The sequence below is a fragment of the Ylistrum balloti genome, unplaced genomic scaffold (genome assembly GCF_031769215.1).
Source record: "Ylistrum balloti isolate Yb309-2 unplaced genomic scaffold, AGI_CSIRO_Ybal_v1 Utg370090, whole genome shotgun sequence".
NCBI classification, from domain to species: domain Eukaryota; kingdom Metazoa; phylum Mollusca; class Bivalvia; order Pectinida; family Pectinidae; genus Ylistrum; species Ylistrum balloti.
In genome coordinates this window covers 654482-670430 of record NW_026782122.1, presented here as the reverse complement: position 1 = coordinate 670430, position 15949 = coordinate 654482, and the positions used below count along the sequence as shown (strand labels likewise).

The 15949-nt window shown below is 34.4% G+C and overlaps 2 protein-coding genes across 8 annotated transcripts in view; one reads left to right on the top strand and one right to left on the bottom strand.

The window, feature by feature from the left end:
* The window catches only part of LOC132549915 (uncharacterized), a 37907-nt gene that overhangs the window by 13973 nt on the left and 7985 nt on the right, over window positions 1–15949 (bottom strand). For 4 of the 5 annotated variants that reach the window (XR_009554200.1, XR_009554201.1, XM_060213901.1 and 1 more), the window contains one exon: window positions 12108–12190. The gene's annotated coding sequence lies outside the window, so the exon portion shown is untranslated. Of the gene's footprint in view, window positions 1–1931; window positions 2051–12107; window positions 12191–15949 lie in introns of those variants that run through there. The other variant, XM_060213902.1, reaches the window with a different exon arrangement.
* Window positions 5757–15949, top strand: part of LOC132549913 (cys-loop ligand-gated ion channel-like) — a 156486-nt gene continuing 146293 nt past the window's right edge. Inside the window, exon 1 of one of the 3 annotated variants that reach the window (XM_060213892.1) lies at window positions 5757–6908. In XM_060213892.1, coding sequence (XP_060069875.1) covers window positions 6666–6908 — 243 coding nt within the window. In that variant the 5' untranslated portion in view covers window positions 5757–6665. The remainder of the gene's footprint in view (window positions 6909–15949) is intronic. The other 2 variants (XM_060213890.1, XM_060213889.1) reach the window with 2 other exon arrangements.

The following is a 15949-nucleotide window of genomic DNA, read 5'->3' as shown; positions in this document are numbered from 1 at the left end:
ATCGCTATTGTTGCGAAGGTCCAGTGAAACTTGGGTTATCTCCCTTCGAAAATAGTACTAATATATTAAATCAATACCACGATAGTTTCCTTTGGTAGAAATTGGATTTATGAAATTACTTTGTTTGTTTGTTTGTTTGTTTGTTTTTGTCTTTTAATGTGATGCTAGTGACATAATAGTTGTACGCCTGTACTTTACAGGATATAAGAACACGATGCAGATAGGTCTTTATGCTGTTAATTAATTCTCCATACGCTGCATGATTGATACGTCTATGTCACACAGCTGTTTTTGTTTATTGGTCTCTTCAATATCAACATGGCAACAAAATCACCAGGGCAATACATGAACAAAAGAAGGGTTCACAAGGAGACTCCTGAAAAAGTACAAGGAGAATAAGACCACGTGTTTCGGAAGAGTAAGCGTCTTCTGCTTCAACAAACGTTAGAAAAGAGAAGGGGAAATCAGGGAGACATCGTTCCAAGATTGACAAAATGCGTATAATTCAGTTTTACTTCTCTGTTATATCATTGATTAATCTTACATTGTTATTATTCATCTTGTTTCATTGTAACCATAAAAGGACGCAGTTACAATAAATAGAGAATAGAGTGTGGAGTTTCAATCACTTTGCGAATTTCGGAAAAAATAAATGGTGAAGTAACGGTTTATATATATAATATAATAGTTGACCGGGTTATAATTAATAGTTGGCGGGGTTATAATTAAAAGTTGACGGGGTTATAATTAAAAGTTGACGGGGTTATAATTGATAGTTGACGGGGTTATAATTAAAAGTTGGCGGGGTTATAATTTGAGGTTGACGGGGTTATAATTAATAGTTGGCGGGGTTATAATTAAAAGTTGGCGGGGTTATAATTGATAGTTGGCGGGGTTATACTTAAAAGTTGGCGGGGTTATAATTGATAGATGGCGGGGTTATAATTAAAAGTTGGCGGGGTTATAATTAAAAGTTGGCGGGGTTATAATTAAAGGTTGACGGGGTTATAATTAAAAGTTGACGGGGTTATAATTTGAGGTTGACGGGGTTATAATTAATAGTTGGTGGTGTTATGATTAAAAGTTGGTGGTGTTATAATTAAAAGTTGGCGGGGTTATAATTAATAGTTGGCAGAGTTACAATATAATTTGGTTTGGATTACAATTAATCGTGACAGGAACAACAATTTATAAAGGATACAGTTATATCAATATTTAATGGGGTTTTGAATTAAAAGCGGGAGGATTATCATTAATAGCGTAGTGTCAAACTAACAGTGTAAGATATTAATAGGGGAAGGGGTAACAATTTGATTGGCATGGGGTTTCAAATGACAGTGGGTGGGATTACATTCAATATTTACAGGGGCAACAATTGATTTGGGCGGAGTTACAATTAATTGTGGTTGAAATTACATTTAATATTTACAGGGGCAATACATTGATAGTGAGCCTAGTTACAATTAAAGGGAGAGTTACATTCATTAGTGGATGTCCCAATAGTGGGTGAAAACACAATTAATTGTGGGAAAGTTTCAATGGCGTGTGTACCAAACCTCCATGTAATATCAAAATCAGAATTCTTTATTTTTCTACATAATTAACGATGTAGGCTATTTTTAGCAACAATTTGCAGGGGAAAACACACACGAAATGTGTATTGCATCTCCGGCAGAGTTACTGCACGATAAAGACAGTCAAGGCTGGTGTTATTACACAAGTATCCGTGATACTAATTATTCGACAGAAATAAACGATAAATCATCACTAATGCATTCAGCCAACATGAAGGTATATATACATAACTCACTCGTGATTTCTTCGTGTATGCACGTGCTTCTCTCGCGAGGACTTCATCGCGCGCTTTGATGTACTACACAGCTGCTGTGTTAGAAAAACGTTTCGTAGCCCTACAAGCATCGGATTTCTACCTTCTGTCCTGGGGACGGTGGAGTAGGATGAAGTGGGATGACGAAACATCGGTCGTGTCATTCTGATTAGTAATCAATCATTTGGCATGTGTGTAGTGTTACATGGAGCGGTGTCGGCGATGTTTGGACACTCTAAAATACCAAAAGCATTTTTAGTTATACAAAGCAAATTTCAGCTTTGAAACTTCGAAACAACTGTTTGATTTTTCTGAAAACTGTTCAAACACTTTGATAGTTTTTAGTACGTAGCACAGTTCGGAAGGGTAGATGTGTCATATCGGATATTGGATGTTTACTGATTTGCTGACGGGAATTGAGCTCATTCATTTAAAATTTGTAATCTTAATAATACAGATATTAATGAAATAGAACATGTATATTACAGTGTTCTTGCTCTTCTGACTGTAAAATACCAAATAGCAGCCTGAAGAAATGACATGATGCACATGTATATGTGGTTCTGTGAGAATGTATCATTGTCATGTTACAAGTAACGACGGGATAATTCTGTATTTATCGTGGTTAATAAAATGTAAATCCACGAAAACAGGATACTTCAGGACATGTATACTTTATAAACCATCGACTGTTACAATCAACTCATCAGTAATGAAAACGAAATTATTTCAAATCATTTTTATTTCATTTGATATAGATAGGATAACCTATCATATACAGAGAACATTACAAAAACACGTGTAATTAATTCAGCCTCGTCTTCCCTGTCTTTAGACGCAAGTGTCCGGACAGTGTGGTGTCTAGACCTTTCTCATACAATGCCTTATTGAAGAGAAATAATAGTGTTTTTTTCAGTAAGATTAAACATGTCTTTCTTCTCAGCTTGTCCCTATTAATTGGCTATATACAGGATGTTTCATACTATCTGTCCTTATTTCATACAGCTAAATCTTGGTCAGTTTTTGTCATCCAGGAAAGATGTATGAATCGAATCAAGCGTTTGATACAATCTTTAATACTATTCAGAATATTGAGATTTGACCCTGGACTAATTCAATATGCAGTTCGTGTCATGTCACGCCTTAAGTCAAGTTATACTGTGAGTAAAAAGGCCCTAGCACAATGGGTGAACAACAATTTGAAAATCGCTGATAAGTTATTTTACCCCGATGAGGCTCAAGTTTAATTCAATGAAGATGTAAATAAAGGAGTGGATATTGAGGCACTAAGAACCTTGATTTTTACGTAGAAAGACCGTTGCGTACGTTATCGCAACTGCTTTAAGCGCGGGTAGTATTGTGTATCCTTTCTTCTTTTAGAATAGTGGTGATAATACAACAACTAATAAAATGGCTAATAACAAATAACTATCTGACAAAAGTATAGACAAACTTAATTCCAACATTAATGAGAGGAAGTGTGGATTTCAACTCTATATAGTTTTCATCAGAGTGGTGCAGCCCCGCACACTGCTAAACTTTGGACCGTCGCCTGATTTCCCTTAAAACTTCTATTACTCCCCAGATCAGAACCCACTGGACTTTTTCTTCAGGGAATATCCCAATGATATTGTTACAAACTATCTTCAGAAAACACTGTGCTAAAAGTGAGTGGCCAATATAAGAGAAATTCGTTCCATAAGCAAAGGAACATTGCAAACGTGATTCGAAACATGCCGGAGAGAATTGACATTGCTAAGGCGCAAAGAGACCGTCATTTCTAGCATACCACGAGATGCATGTTTATTAAAAATCGATGAGTAGACGAAGGATGTTAAGATGCTGAATTCACCCCCCACCCCTACCCACAAAAAAAAAAACAAAACATAAAAAAAACATAAATTTGTAACACCGTTTTGAGAAAAAAAAATTGACCATTCGAAAAGGAATTAATTTTGCTAAATACTAAATAAAAATGATTCGAACGGCCAATCCATCTGAAAATCCTGACAAAGGATTCGTTTCTGATAAAAAATATTGTGTTAAACATCATCTTATAACTATGTCATACAGATTTTCCACCGAAACACTCAGATCTATTTTAAGATTTTCATATACGCACATGTTGATATGTAGAGGAAAGCGCGGCCTGGTATCTCCTTACCTCCGCGTGTCATAACAGTAGCGACGAGCACACGTGCAATATAAATTTCTGACAAGTATATTTGGCTATATGGTCAAAGATAAGACATTTTTGAAATCACGAAAAATATGTGTCTATTAATCTTCGTTAGAAATATTGATGTAGACACATACATTTACCGTACGTGTGTTCCTCATGGCTATACTATATCGCCCTATTGACACCTACCAGATGTGAGTTTAGCTGTTATATTGTCCCACGAGCCTGTACTTACTTACGGTCTTCCTAATAAACAAAACCGCTGATTATTGTTTGCTGTGTAAACAATAATAACATCAATTTGTTTCCTATAACAACACTTGTTTATTTGTTAATACAAATTGCAAGTATTTCCGTGTAACATTTTTCTCGCGTGATTTTTACTTTAATTACCGCCATTTTTTTTTATCTTATTTTAGCAAAATCCTCATGTTTTCTGCTGTTTCTATCACGTAATTGTAATTTGGAGTAACACCCCCCTCCCCCCATCTTTTTCTTGTTTGTTTACTGACATGTACTATTGTGACAGAAATTATATGATAAAAAAAAAAAGATAGAAAGACAGAAATCAACACGATATTAATTAATCGATAATTTAATTTCAACCCCATTGTTATTTGATATGTTTTACCTTTTGTGATGTGATGTTTTTTGTATCCCGCTTCTTGGTTCTTTCATGGTGTTCTCTTTGCCTCCCTCTTTTGTAATCCAGAATGGTTTGCATTCATATACATGTGCAATTCACTTGATACTATATTTAAGTGTTTTGACATTGTTTAAAACATACGTACCCACTACTCTAGGTGTATAAGTGAGGTTTCTCTCTGACGTCGGGGTACGGACATTTGAAGGTCGTCTAAAATAGTTTAGTCTTCAGTCGATACGCAAAAATTGGAACCCGTCCATGGGATATCGGTGCTAATTTTAAAGTGATAGACACATAGGCACGTACCTTTACCTGCGAATGCGCGTGTGACTCTCACTGGAGGCTGTGTGGGCACAGTTTACGCTACAACAGTACATATCTTTATCAACAATTGGCCGTTTCTTGCACGTGGATTTTGTAAATGTTTTTACTGCGTACCTGGAGTACCGTTAGAGGAAAGTCTAGCCGTGATCCCCAAGTCAGAATGAGAGTACATAGCATTGGCGTCTGTGATATATAGAAGTGTAAATTTTCTATTTATAAGTCGACCACAGGGAAGAATGAACATTTCGATGGAGGCCTAGTGTGTTCAGTGCTGTTGTGGTCTATATAGTTTATGTATCGTTTTCTGAATTCAATTGTCCCCGATTCTTGTGGATTATGACAACTCATTCATAATACTACTGTTACCATGGATACATTTGTTTATATTGTGTGGTAAATTTACGAATCAATACGTTTAAACAATTGATAAACAACCTATCTCGGCTATTGGTCGGTGTTTTGGGTCTGAATGTTGTGTTTCTTACAAAGTACGTGAACATTTAATGCACGATAGGCTGTTTATATCATTTTTTTTTTTTTTTAAATAAAACGTTCATGTAAGTATATAACTATGATTTAAACTCTCTTTCAATTTGGATGCTCACAAAAATATCTTTATTTGAAAATATAGGTTCAATGCTAGAACGCTACCCGTATATATGCAGTTAATGATTATTAATACTGGATGCCGAGGAAGATACTATTAGTGGCGGTATAGACTCATTTCTCAGTATCGACTGACAGACACGTCTGTTGGCAAGTAATTACATATAAAGCTACGTCACAGTCCATCAGAAGGACGAGATGTAGTTATGGAAGGCGACGTTTGATGAGGGAATGATGCACATCTATCTTCTAACATCACGTCGGTTCGGTTTCGTAGTCCATGCGTTTTTCACCACCGGCATCTCCTTACTACCGAAAACTATTTGTGTGTGAAGGATGGCGGTGAGTTCCTTAGAACAGAGGTCAAAGGAACTGATGATAGGTGTAAATTGAATCATCAAAAGACAAGAAACACGTGGAGAATAAGCCAGCCCTGTTGTGTCGTGTTCTGCAAGGCTCCGGCCACTTATCTAGTTATTCAATAGAAATAAAACCCCAGCGGCTGTAGCCTTGTGAACATTCCTTACTGCAGTTTTATTGGATATGTTTTTGATGTTTAAAGGAACCACCACATTAATGCACTGTCTCATTGTTATTACATGGAGCGACCGCCTATTGTGTTCAAATAAATTTCGCGTGTGATCTCAAGCATTCAGGATATTGGGAAAAAAAATTAACTTCGACGAACACCCTGTTGTTTGATTTTAGATGAGTTTTCAAGTGTGTGTGCAAGTTTTGTGTTGGATCTTAGTTCGAATTCGGTCGGAACAGTTTGAATATAGAAACGGAATATATGAAATAGATATACCAAATACTACTGACAACACGGAAGTAAGAATATAAACAGTAAATATCACGTGACCTTTGTGTTTCCATATTACAACCAGTCACAGGGAAATTGAAATCATTGGAAACCTACCAGAACAGCAATTTCCTTATCAACACCTGTGAAAGAATAACGTCATTGCAAATTATATTTTAAATAGCTATTATTCTTTGTATAAAGTTAATTATATGTCATATATGGGGTATATATCAGTGAACTGACATGCCCTAGCCCCGCATCACCCGGATTTAGTATGTTGAGATCTGACTTTGGCTTAGTTGTAAATATGACTGCCGTTGCCTATAGCTTTATGACCTTGAATGCGGCGAAAAAGGAGAGAGAAAATTATGACAGACGCCGAGCTGAAACTGATTATTACGACCAGCTCTTTAATCTCTCGCGTGAATATAAACCGGATGTGAGTGCGGAGCCATCTTTGTCGTTACGGCAAGGGTCCAAACGGAGATCAAAGAAAAAGCAATCATCTAAGAATAAGGTAAGAGCTAATATACCATAGAACTGTTAACAAGCTGTAACAAGTCTAATTATAGATGATGTTAAAACGGCCCTTTTCATTACAATTCTCCGGATTGTTGTCACTTGGATGATAGCGAAATCATTGTGGAGAGACTAAGGTTTAAATGCCTCTGGAGTTAAGAAGCGCTTTCTGCTGTATAATTTCTGTGACGTGAAGCAGGAAGTGTTTGTCTGGGGAATTCAGTGTTGCCAAGAACGCGGCAATCCGACCACAGAATGAGTTGTAGATTTTATCAAGAGAAACGCATGATTGTCACGCATATGGTTTCCATAGCGAGCGGGTTGCCTATTTCTACTGGGTTTGTAAATTTTATGACCAAGCTTCGCGTGATTAAAATATACATATATACCGCACTATGGGATCAATCGCTTGATCATTTCTTACTGACCTGTACTAGGATGTTCACGACCATAATCACAGTAAGATCCCTGATGCAGTGTACTTTCATAGAAGACACATAGGAAATACAAATACCCTTTGATATTGCCTTGCAGGTAGGGGGTAAGAATTGTACCTATCGCATGTAGGAAAGGACAAAATATGGGATCTGATATTTTCTCTTTCTAATCAACTTTGGTTTTTATTTATGTCTCCCTTGGCACGGCCTTGCGTTTGGCCTTTGTACCTTGAGGTGGTCTCTGGGTTCAGTTGCCTTGCCGGGGCATACAAGAGTATTAAAAGGCAGTTAAATATGTACTTCTCATCGTTGTAGTAGTGTTAAGACTGTATCGCTCGTTGTCAGAATAATGTGAACGATTTGGAGTACTACTGGGAGTCTTTTACAGAGTTCTTCAGCGAGGTAACACTATAAATTTGACTTAGTTCATTCCCTACAACAAGGACGCTTAAATGACCATACTGCTGCCTCTCGAAAACACGTACACTCAACACATTCAACCACCCCGCATATATGAATTGGGTTGCGAGTTAAGGGAATGTGTTCCCCTTTAATGTCGATCACTGTTGATGGGATTTCAAACAATATAGAACCAAATCAAGTAGATAGCGAGAGGGAACACACGGGTCTACCATATGTTGATTACCGGTACATAAGATGTCACGAAAGTACACCTAATGTATATTGATTAGGTAAATTATAAAGCAATAGTCACTTTGTTGTACTGGTATCAGTGTATGTAGAGATGTTACGAATGTTCCTTTATTAAATTGTATATCAGTATCGCCAGATATCGCGAAGACATGTCCATCCAATAGCCATATCATCATTACAACGCATTTCACACAAGTCTCTTTATTAGTGCAAACAGAATTTACGAAAATCTCTCTGTTGTATCAACACAAAAAGTAGTGTCACGAAATAATCTATTTTACCGTTGTCGGTAAATATAGAGAAAGTCGCATGTCACTTTAGTATGCAAGTGTCTGTACAAAAGAGGTGTCACGAAATAATTTATTGTGTCGTTATCGGTAGATATAGAGAAAGTCGAAAGTCACTTTGTTCTAAAAGTGTCTGTACAAATAGAGGTGTCACGAAAGAATTGATATCATTATTCGTAAATATGTAGAAAACCAAACTGAAACCAAATAGGAAATTCTACCCCGATTGAACAGTTTTGAAATACTTGACGCAAAATTTTAATTTTGCAATACAAGTAATCAGTTATTACTTGAAACGAATATCATTGTATTTATAACTAATTACAGCAATTTTATCTATGATACTTATCTCAATTTTAAAACTAAGAAAATAAGAAAGAACTATAGAATCGATTAATGATGCCATATAGCAATAAAAATATCCTGTTATAATTTCAAACAAGAAATAAAGTATTGCTGAAGTGAAAATCTTTGACAGTGAAGTGACTAGAATTAATGAGGAAACTATTTTAGATTATGTTGATTAATGCCATTAACTGAATTTTAAGTGGTATTCCATTTTGGTAACCCCGCCTGTTGAAATACATTACTGAACCTGACATGTTTCTGTGTTCTATTTATAGGCACACGTACTACTGAAGCGTAACCAATGCATAAAAACTGAAAGAATTGTGAAATATCGAGAAAAATACAGGATTCAAAATTCCTTGGATCTCCATTGTTAATTTTCAGCAAAAATTATTCCAGTTTGTATAGCGCAAAAAAAGGGTTTTTTTGTTTCATGTCAAATGTTTTCGTCTATTTGAGGAAGTGGTGTGTAAATTTATTTGTACAGATATTTGATGAACATTAGCAAGTTACTTACATAGTTAGAATTAAACTTTATTTACAGCAACTTATATAATTTCTCTCGCTGGCCAAGGTGAGGCGCGCGGGGAGTCTTATTGTGGGAGGAAAACCAGAGACAGCCGTTCTGTGTGCTATGCATGATTTTATTCTCATCTGGTAAAAGATAACTATATATAATGGGCAAGGTTCATAAAACATAATACAGCAAATATTCACACATCTCTGTTATGTACTCTCAAATAAAAATATCAATTATTATATAGTATAGACGCATATATACCGCAACACTAAATAAGAATTATTTCATAGCAAGAAGAAAAGAATCTAGAGTTAGCGTTGAGCTGGCATTTAATTATAGAGTATAATAGCATGCATTCCAAGATGATGTCATTCCGTAATTGTCATTTCACATCTGTCGTACTCAATAACACACGCAAATGTATGTCTTTTTGTGGTCTGTGGCTTACAAGATGGTTCCTTTGTATTATTTTAGGGCAGAGAGAATACATATACGTTTCAGGTTTCATGTCAAAGCAAAAATTGATTATGTAGTCTTTATAAAATTTGAGATGAATATGTAGAATGATGTAACAAATAATTTAAAAACCCAATATTTATAAGGGAGCTTTAGGTTATTTGCAAAAAAATAAATTGTCATTATCATTTATATACATTAAAATGACTGATTAGCAACCAGCAATGAAATCAGTCCAGATCTGGAAAGGTTAAAGTTACACCGGAAATTGTGAATATTTTCCTAATAATAATTCTGTTGGATATTGCTAAATGTTAGGGAGAGCCTTTGACAAGACGTCAAGGCAAGAATATATTTGGTTACCTGAAACAAACATTCATATTTGTTTTGCCTCAGAAGTTCGTGATGGTTCCATCTGTCTTTTCTTAAGACATTGTCATTGCCTTTTTTTTTTATAATTCCTACCATGCCGTAATGTGTTCTGCATGTTTTGGACACTCAGCATTAAGTACATGTATGTATACCTGTGTGTCTGCTTATTCTCACGAAACTGACAGTTTTCCAAATCATTTCCAAAATACAAAGACTCAAACAATCATTCCCCTACACTTTATTTCTTCTCGTGGTTTTATATTGCACTTTGTATACACGAGATACAAAAGATAATACTGGAAGATTTTTATTTTGTTTTTGTTATTGCATATTTAATTATCATTTGCAACGAGTATGGATAACAAAGCTGTAGATTATAAGTATTACTGGCCGAAGTATAGGAAGCCTTTAAACCTTTATATTGATGTTTCAGAATAGAAGTCGCGATGTCCTATCCCAGTAATCAGCATATCACAATCCCTGTCTATCATGTCCTGTTTAGTTTGTCCTTGTGATACCTTACAGTCGGTCCGTACAAAAATCTTTATTAGATTGCACAAAACATCTAATTACAATTCCACGATCTTCGTTTTTGAGAACATGACATACTTTGACCTAGATTTATAGATGAATTGAAAGCAGTAGATGCTCACCCTCCTAAACAGAATGCTTAGTTACCTGTATGACTTTCAATGATCTAAAAGTAAGTCTTGTCAATGAAGCAGAAGACGCTCACACTTCCAGAATATCTGGTCTTATTCTCCTTGTACTTTTTCAAGACTCTTCGTCTAGATATTTTTTGTTGATGTTTTTGTCGTTAGGTAATGGCTATTAGCATAACAATTTGCATACACGTAAATGCTATCTCTTTTTTATGACTAACACAGAATGCCAATGATAATTAGAAACTCTTGTATATATGCTTACTATTTTAACAACTTGCCAACTCTAATACAAAATATAAACGAAAGAAATATTTACAGGGAGATCCCTGAGAAAGCATGAAGAAAATGAAACCAGGTATTCTGAAAGAGTAAGCGTCTTCTGCTTCAAAGACGACACCCGCCATTGCCGTACATTTCAATAAAAGGAAGCACTATGCGCCACGTATAAACATCCAGGTCATAATTATCCTGTCTGGGCTTTGTCATCAGAGCATAATACAGAGTATAAACACAACCACATGTATAATTTACATAATAAACAAATTGACTTAACGATTCTTGTTTATTCAAAATAGGTTGGAAATGGCCACATATCCCTAAAGAAGCAAGCATCAACATATCTTCATGCTTGTACATTGAATACGTTTTCTCCTTAGGTAAAATATGAAAAAAACAAGTATTTGCAATCTGAATTTTGCATCATGAACTGATTTTAACCACCTTATAGACACTATTAAATGTCACAGGGTAAACGTCTCGGTGACTTCCAAGAAAACCAATCCTATGTCAAATGTGCTCCCCTCTTCCTGCAAAACGTGCTTCCCAACATAGCGCACAATTTTATGCCAAATTATTAATTTCAAAGTATACATAGAAATATAGTTAAGCACACATATAAAAGATGTAAAATATTTCAGCTAAAGATTGTATATCGTTACTGTTATTTCGATATACAAGACGCCTTCTATTTATCGTTTCTTACGTTTCATAGTTACGTAACTACATTGAAAATTTATACATAGATAAGGAACCGGAAACTATTTCCGGATCGTGGTGCACTGCCTTGTCGACTTGGTACATTATAATTATCATAACAACTTGCATGTCCGCCCTAATACATGTCGTTACACACCACATGAGCCATTCTTACCACTGCGGTATTCTTAGATCAGACCTTTATATAAGAACACACCCACGCTTACAGAAATATCATTTCCGGATTCTTTGGTGTGTGTTTTCTGACGTTGCATTACTATTTTGTGTTTATAGGTTATCAAAAAGTAGGAAATATATTTCCCGCTATTAGAGCATTTAATCTGCCAGATAAAAATAGCACAGAATATATTTGAGTAAATTCCTCTCTTATTCCTCGTCTTTTATTACAAATTAACAATAATATCGACATGTGACAGATTCTCTATTTAATCTTAAAATCGATGAAACCGAGGAAGGACTTACTTGGGGACTCTTGAAAAAATTACGTTGGAAAGAAAACTGCTCCGGAATGGCAACCTTCGTCTGCTTAATCGACGACACCCGCCCTAGATATGTTGGTCATTATGAAAAAATAAAAAAAAATAAAAATAAGGTTATGCTCTCCTCGCGAGTATCGAAAGCGTCTAACTTAATTATTGATATGATAAACAACAAGAAAATATCGACTTATTGACAGAATTACAATTCACACTCGAATTTTCATCATGCAGCTGGTTTCTATTTCAAAGGCCTGTTCCAACTATAAAAAGCCGTCAATTGACAAACTCGTAACACAGGATTTCAAAGATGCATGTTGATGAAAATAATGGATAAGTTTTATGGACACCAAAGTGATCTCAAACATTCTAATTCCTTGTGCGATGTGAGGCTAAACGTGTTTGATGCTCGTTAATTTGCCTGTTGATTCCGTTTTTGCATACCATGTTCCAATTTGAGAACGTGGCATTCCTGACTTTGAAAGACTTAGATTACAAGGCGGATGTCTTCGATGAAGCAGGAGACGCTTATTCGCCCAGAACACCTGGTCTTATTGTCCTTTTGCAGGAGTCTCTGTTTTGTTTATATTTTGCCCTAGTTCTATGGAATTTAGGTTTGGATTATGTTAACATGTCGGTATTTTCTTGATGTTTTTCATTATATCATCTTTAAAAACATAAAACACGTAACTCACACAGTTACGTCATCTTACTGTATGATATCTTTAATGAAAAAAACTTAATTATTAATTAAAAAAACCTGAATTTCGAAATTAAAAAAAGTCCTATTGATGATCAAGGGAAAGATAAAAGTCATACAATTTTAGATACTATTGATTTGAAAAATAACTTTCATTTTGCAACGGTACAATGAGAAGTAAAACAAATGAGTCATCTTAAATATTGTAAAAGGAAACAGATCTGTCAAACTTTCAAATTTTGTAAAGATCGTCGATCTTGAGGTGTAATAAGGGATGTCAGAGAAAAAAGGGATTTGCTATTGTATCAGTCTTGATCGATTTTCAAAGGTTGCTCTGTCTGTTTCTGTTGGGTGAGGTTTTAACGATCAGCTTATTTATTTGAAAGGCCTCTGCGTTTCTATCTCGAACTCCAGACTTATCAGCCGTTTGGTGAACTATCCTTTAAAATGATTATATTTCTATTCTTATTATTCATTTTTTTTCAACTTTAAGTAAACATTTTATAACTTGTAGATACTGCAAGCTTTAAACGTTTTGAATTTTGGAATATTCTATTTTTATTATTCTCGAAAGCTTATAACTGTTGTATTGAAAATATGTAACTGATATAATAAATACCAAAACAATTTCCCACCTTTTATTGTTTGAAATACTGCTATTTTATATTAATCAATACTACTTTTTAATCTATTTTTTCTATATTCTTATAATTTTCACCATAGTACACTTTCAAATTTTCAAATAATTATGCACAATTTGTGCAAGATATTTGAACTTTTGCCTGTTATTTTCGTTAGGTCGTATCATTGAGCATTTCATATTATTTTAATTAATATCAGGAGTTAATATTCTGTCAATTATTATCAATCATTTCATTTATAAGAGTTAATGAATTCTTTTAATTTATTTTTTCAGATCGGATAGTTTATATCATTACACTCGTGAGTAAACAACGTGCTTGTTTTCAGCGTATTAAAGACGTAACATACTTTTCTTTTCAAAAGAGTTTTTTTCATTATCTTTAAAATATTCTGACTTTTAAATTTGTACTATCAAATTAATTTTATTATGAAACGATGAACATGTTATTTCATTATACTGATACATTTCTCTTTTTAATACAAGTTGAGCAGATAAGTGATGTTTTACATTAATTTCTGTCCTTTGTGACGTGGTATTAGCGTTCTCACTTGTTTTGCTCATTACTTTACATAAACTCATTATCGTGATGTGATAATTACTTTATTCCAGACGTTGACATTTTATTTTCTGTTGATTACTTTCAAGAATTGAACAGAATTTTTGTGTCATTTTTTGTTTCTATGTTTTAATTTTGGATTTTCTAGATGTTAATACCGATAATGCTGATCGTCTGGAGTGTTCATATTAAGTTTTTCATCGCCCTAGACAATTAATCTCATACAAAATTGCCTAATGTTAATTTTCTTTAGTTCTCCGAACTTGGAAATCCTTTTAATCGTAAATATTTTTATTTAGTCTCGCCTGATTTGAGGTAGTTTGCGGAAACTGACAAATATAACTACAGCCGGTAGTCACAAAAAAACTAGAACAAACTCCAGTAGTCTGTCGGCTATGTAAATGTTCCATTAGTAGATTGTATCACAATAAAATAAAACTACAATTATTGTATTAATTACTTTGAAGCGCATGTGTTGTTGCCTTTTTGCAATTGCACTGTATATTTACTGTCGTGTGTTTTATTTCTGCTGTGCGGCTAATTACTTTGAACTCAGAAACACCTGCTTACGTTTTAAGTGAATTATTGAATTATTAAAGGAGTTGTGTCTTGATTTTCAAAAATCCTATTCTCTATCAAGCTCTATAAAAGATGATAATATAATGGTTTACTGATGTCTGTGTGACAAATGGTTTATAATAGAACAGTAGTGACTTGGTAGTGACACACAATAGGAAAACATACAATTCTTTAAGATTTAAAACAGCAGATTTCCTCCTTTCGTAATTGATTCAATCCAATCTATTATCAGTATTAATGCTGATCATTTTCATCTTCGCCACAAAATGCTCTTGCTCTTTGACATACTACTAAAGTGGACTAATTAATATATAGCCATTCGTTTGATTTTTTGTGTTTTCTTGTTGCTTTTTTTGTCGTTTTTATTTATTTATTTATGACTTTTCTACCCGTTTCCCACAATGCTTTATAAACAAATATTTACACGAAGACCCCTGAAAATCACAAGGCAAATAATAGCAGGTATTTGGAAGAGTAAGCGTCTTCTGCTTCACACACGACGCCCACTATTGCCGTACAATTCAATCGAATGAAAATCTTTTTTGTCACACGCAGTTAATGCTGTTCATCATCAATGCACTGATATTTTTCAATGCCGTGGAAACGGTAACGTAAATATAATTGTATGCCAACTAAAAAGATCTGTTAGTAATTTGAATTCGGATGAATTCCCACTTAGTTAATAGGCCTTGCTGTCATTTTGGACACTTGGTTAAGGATTGTACTCAATTCTTCATCCATTGTACCTTTTCAATATTCAAAGACAACTCTTTTTCTCTATGTCTTTCAAATTGTATCTATACTTTTAAATATTCAAACATGTCTTGATGTTGATTTAGAGATTCATTACCGATGCTGGACGCCTCTTTTAAGTAAATTTGATTTTTAATTTAATCAATTTACAAATGTTGTCACAAGTTGGTTGTTTGTCAACGCTTTGGACCCGGAACATGATTGGGTGTGTGTATGGACAATATGTCTCCATTTAAAGGGACATTTGGACAAAATCCTGACTCAACTATACATTTTTTTATTAATTAATGATAAGAGATGGTAGTGTTTCCCTTTAGTTTTGATAAGATATAAATAGATTCCATTCTCTATTTAATATCAGTGTATAACTTACTGACCATTTGATTGATGTGTCTCTATACTTGCTTATTTTTGTAAATAGAAGGCTTTCGTAGGTTAAACCTGTTGCCCAATTCCATTTATCATTAGAATGTCGATAGCAAAATGTTTAAAATGAAACATGCTGAAGGCTGGATAGAAAAAAACAGACGAAATCATGAAATAATGATGGCTTGAATAGTGAGACAGACGCCATAATGAAGTACAAAAGGCTTCAAA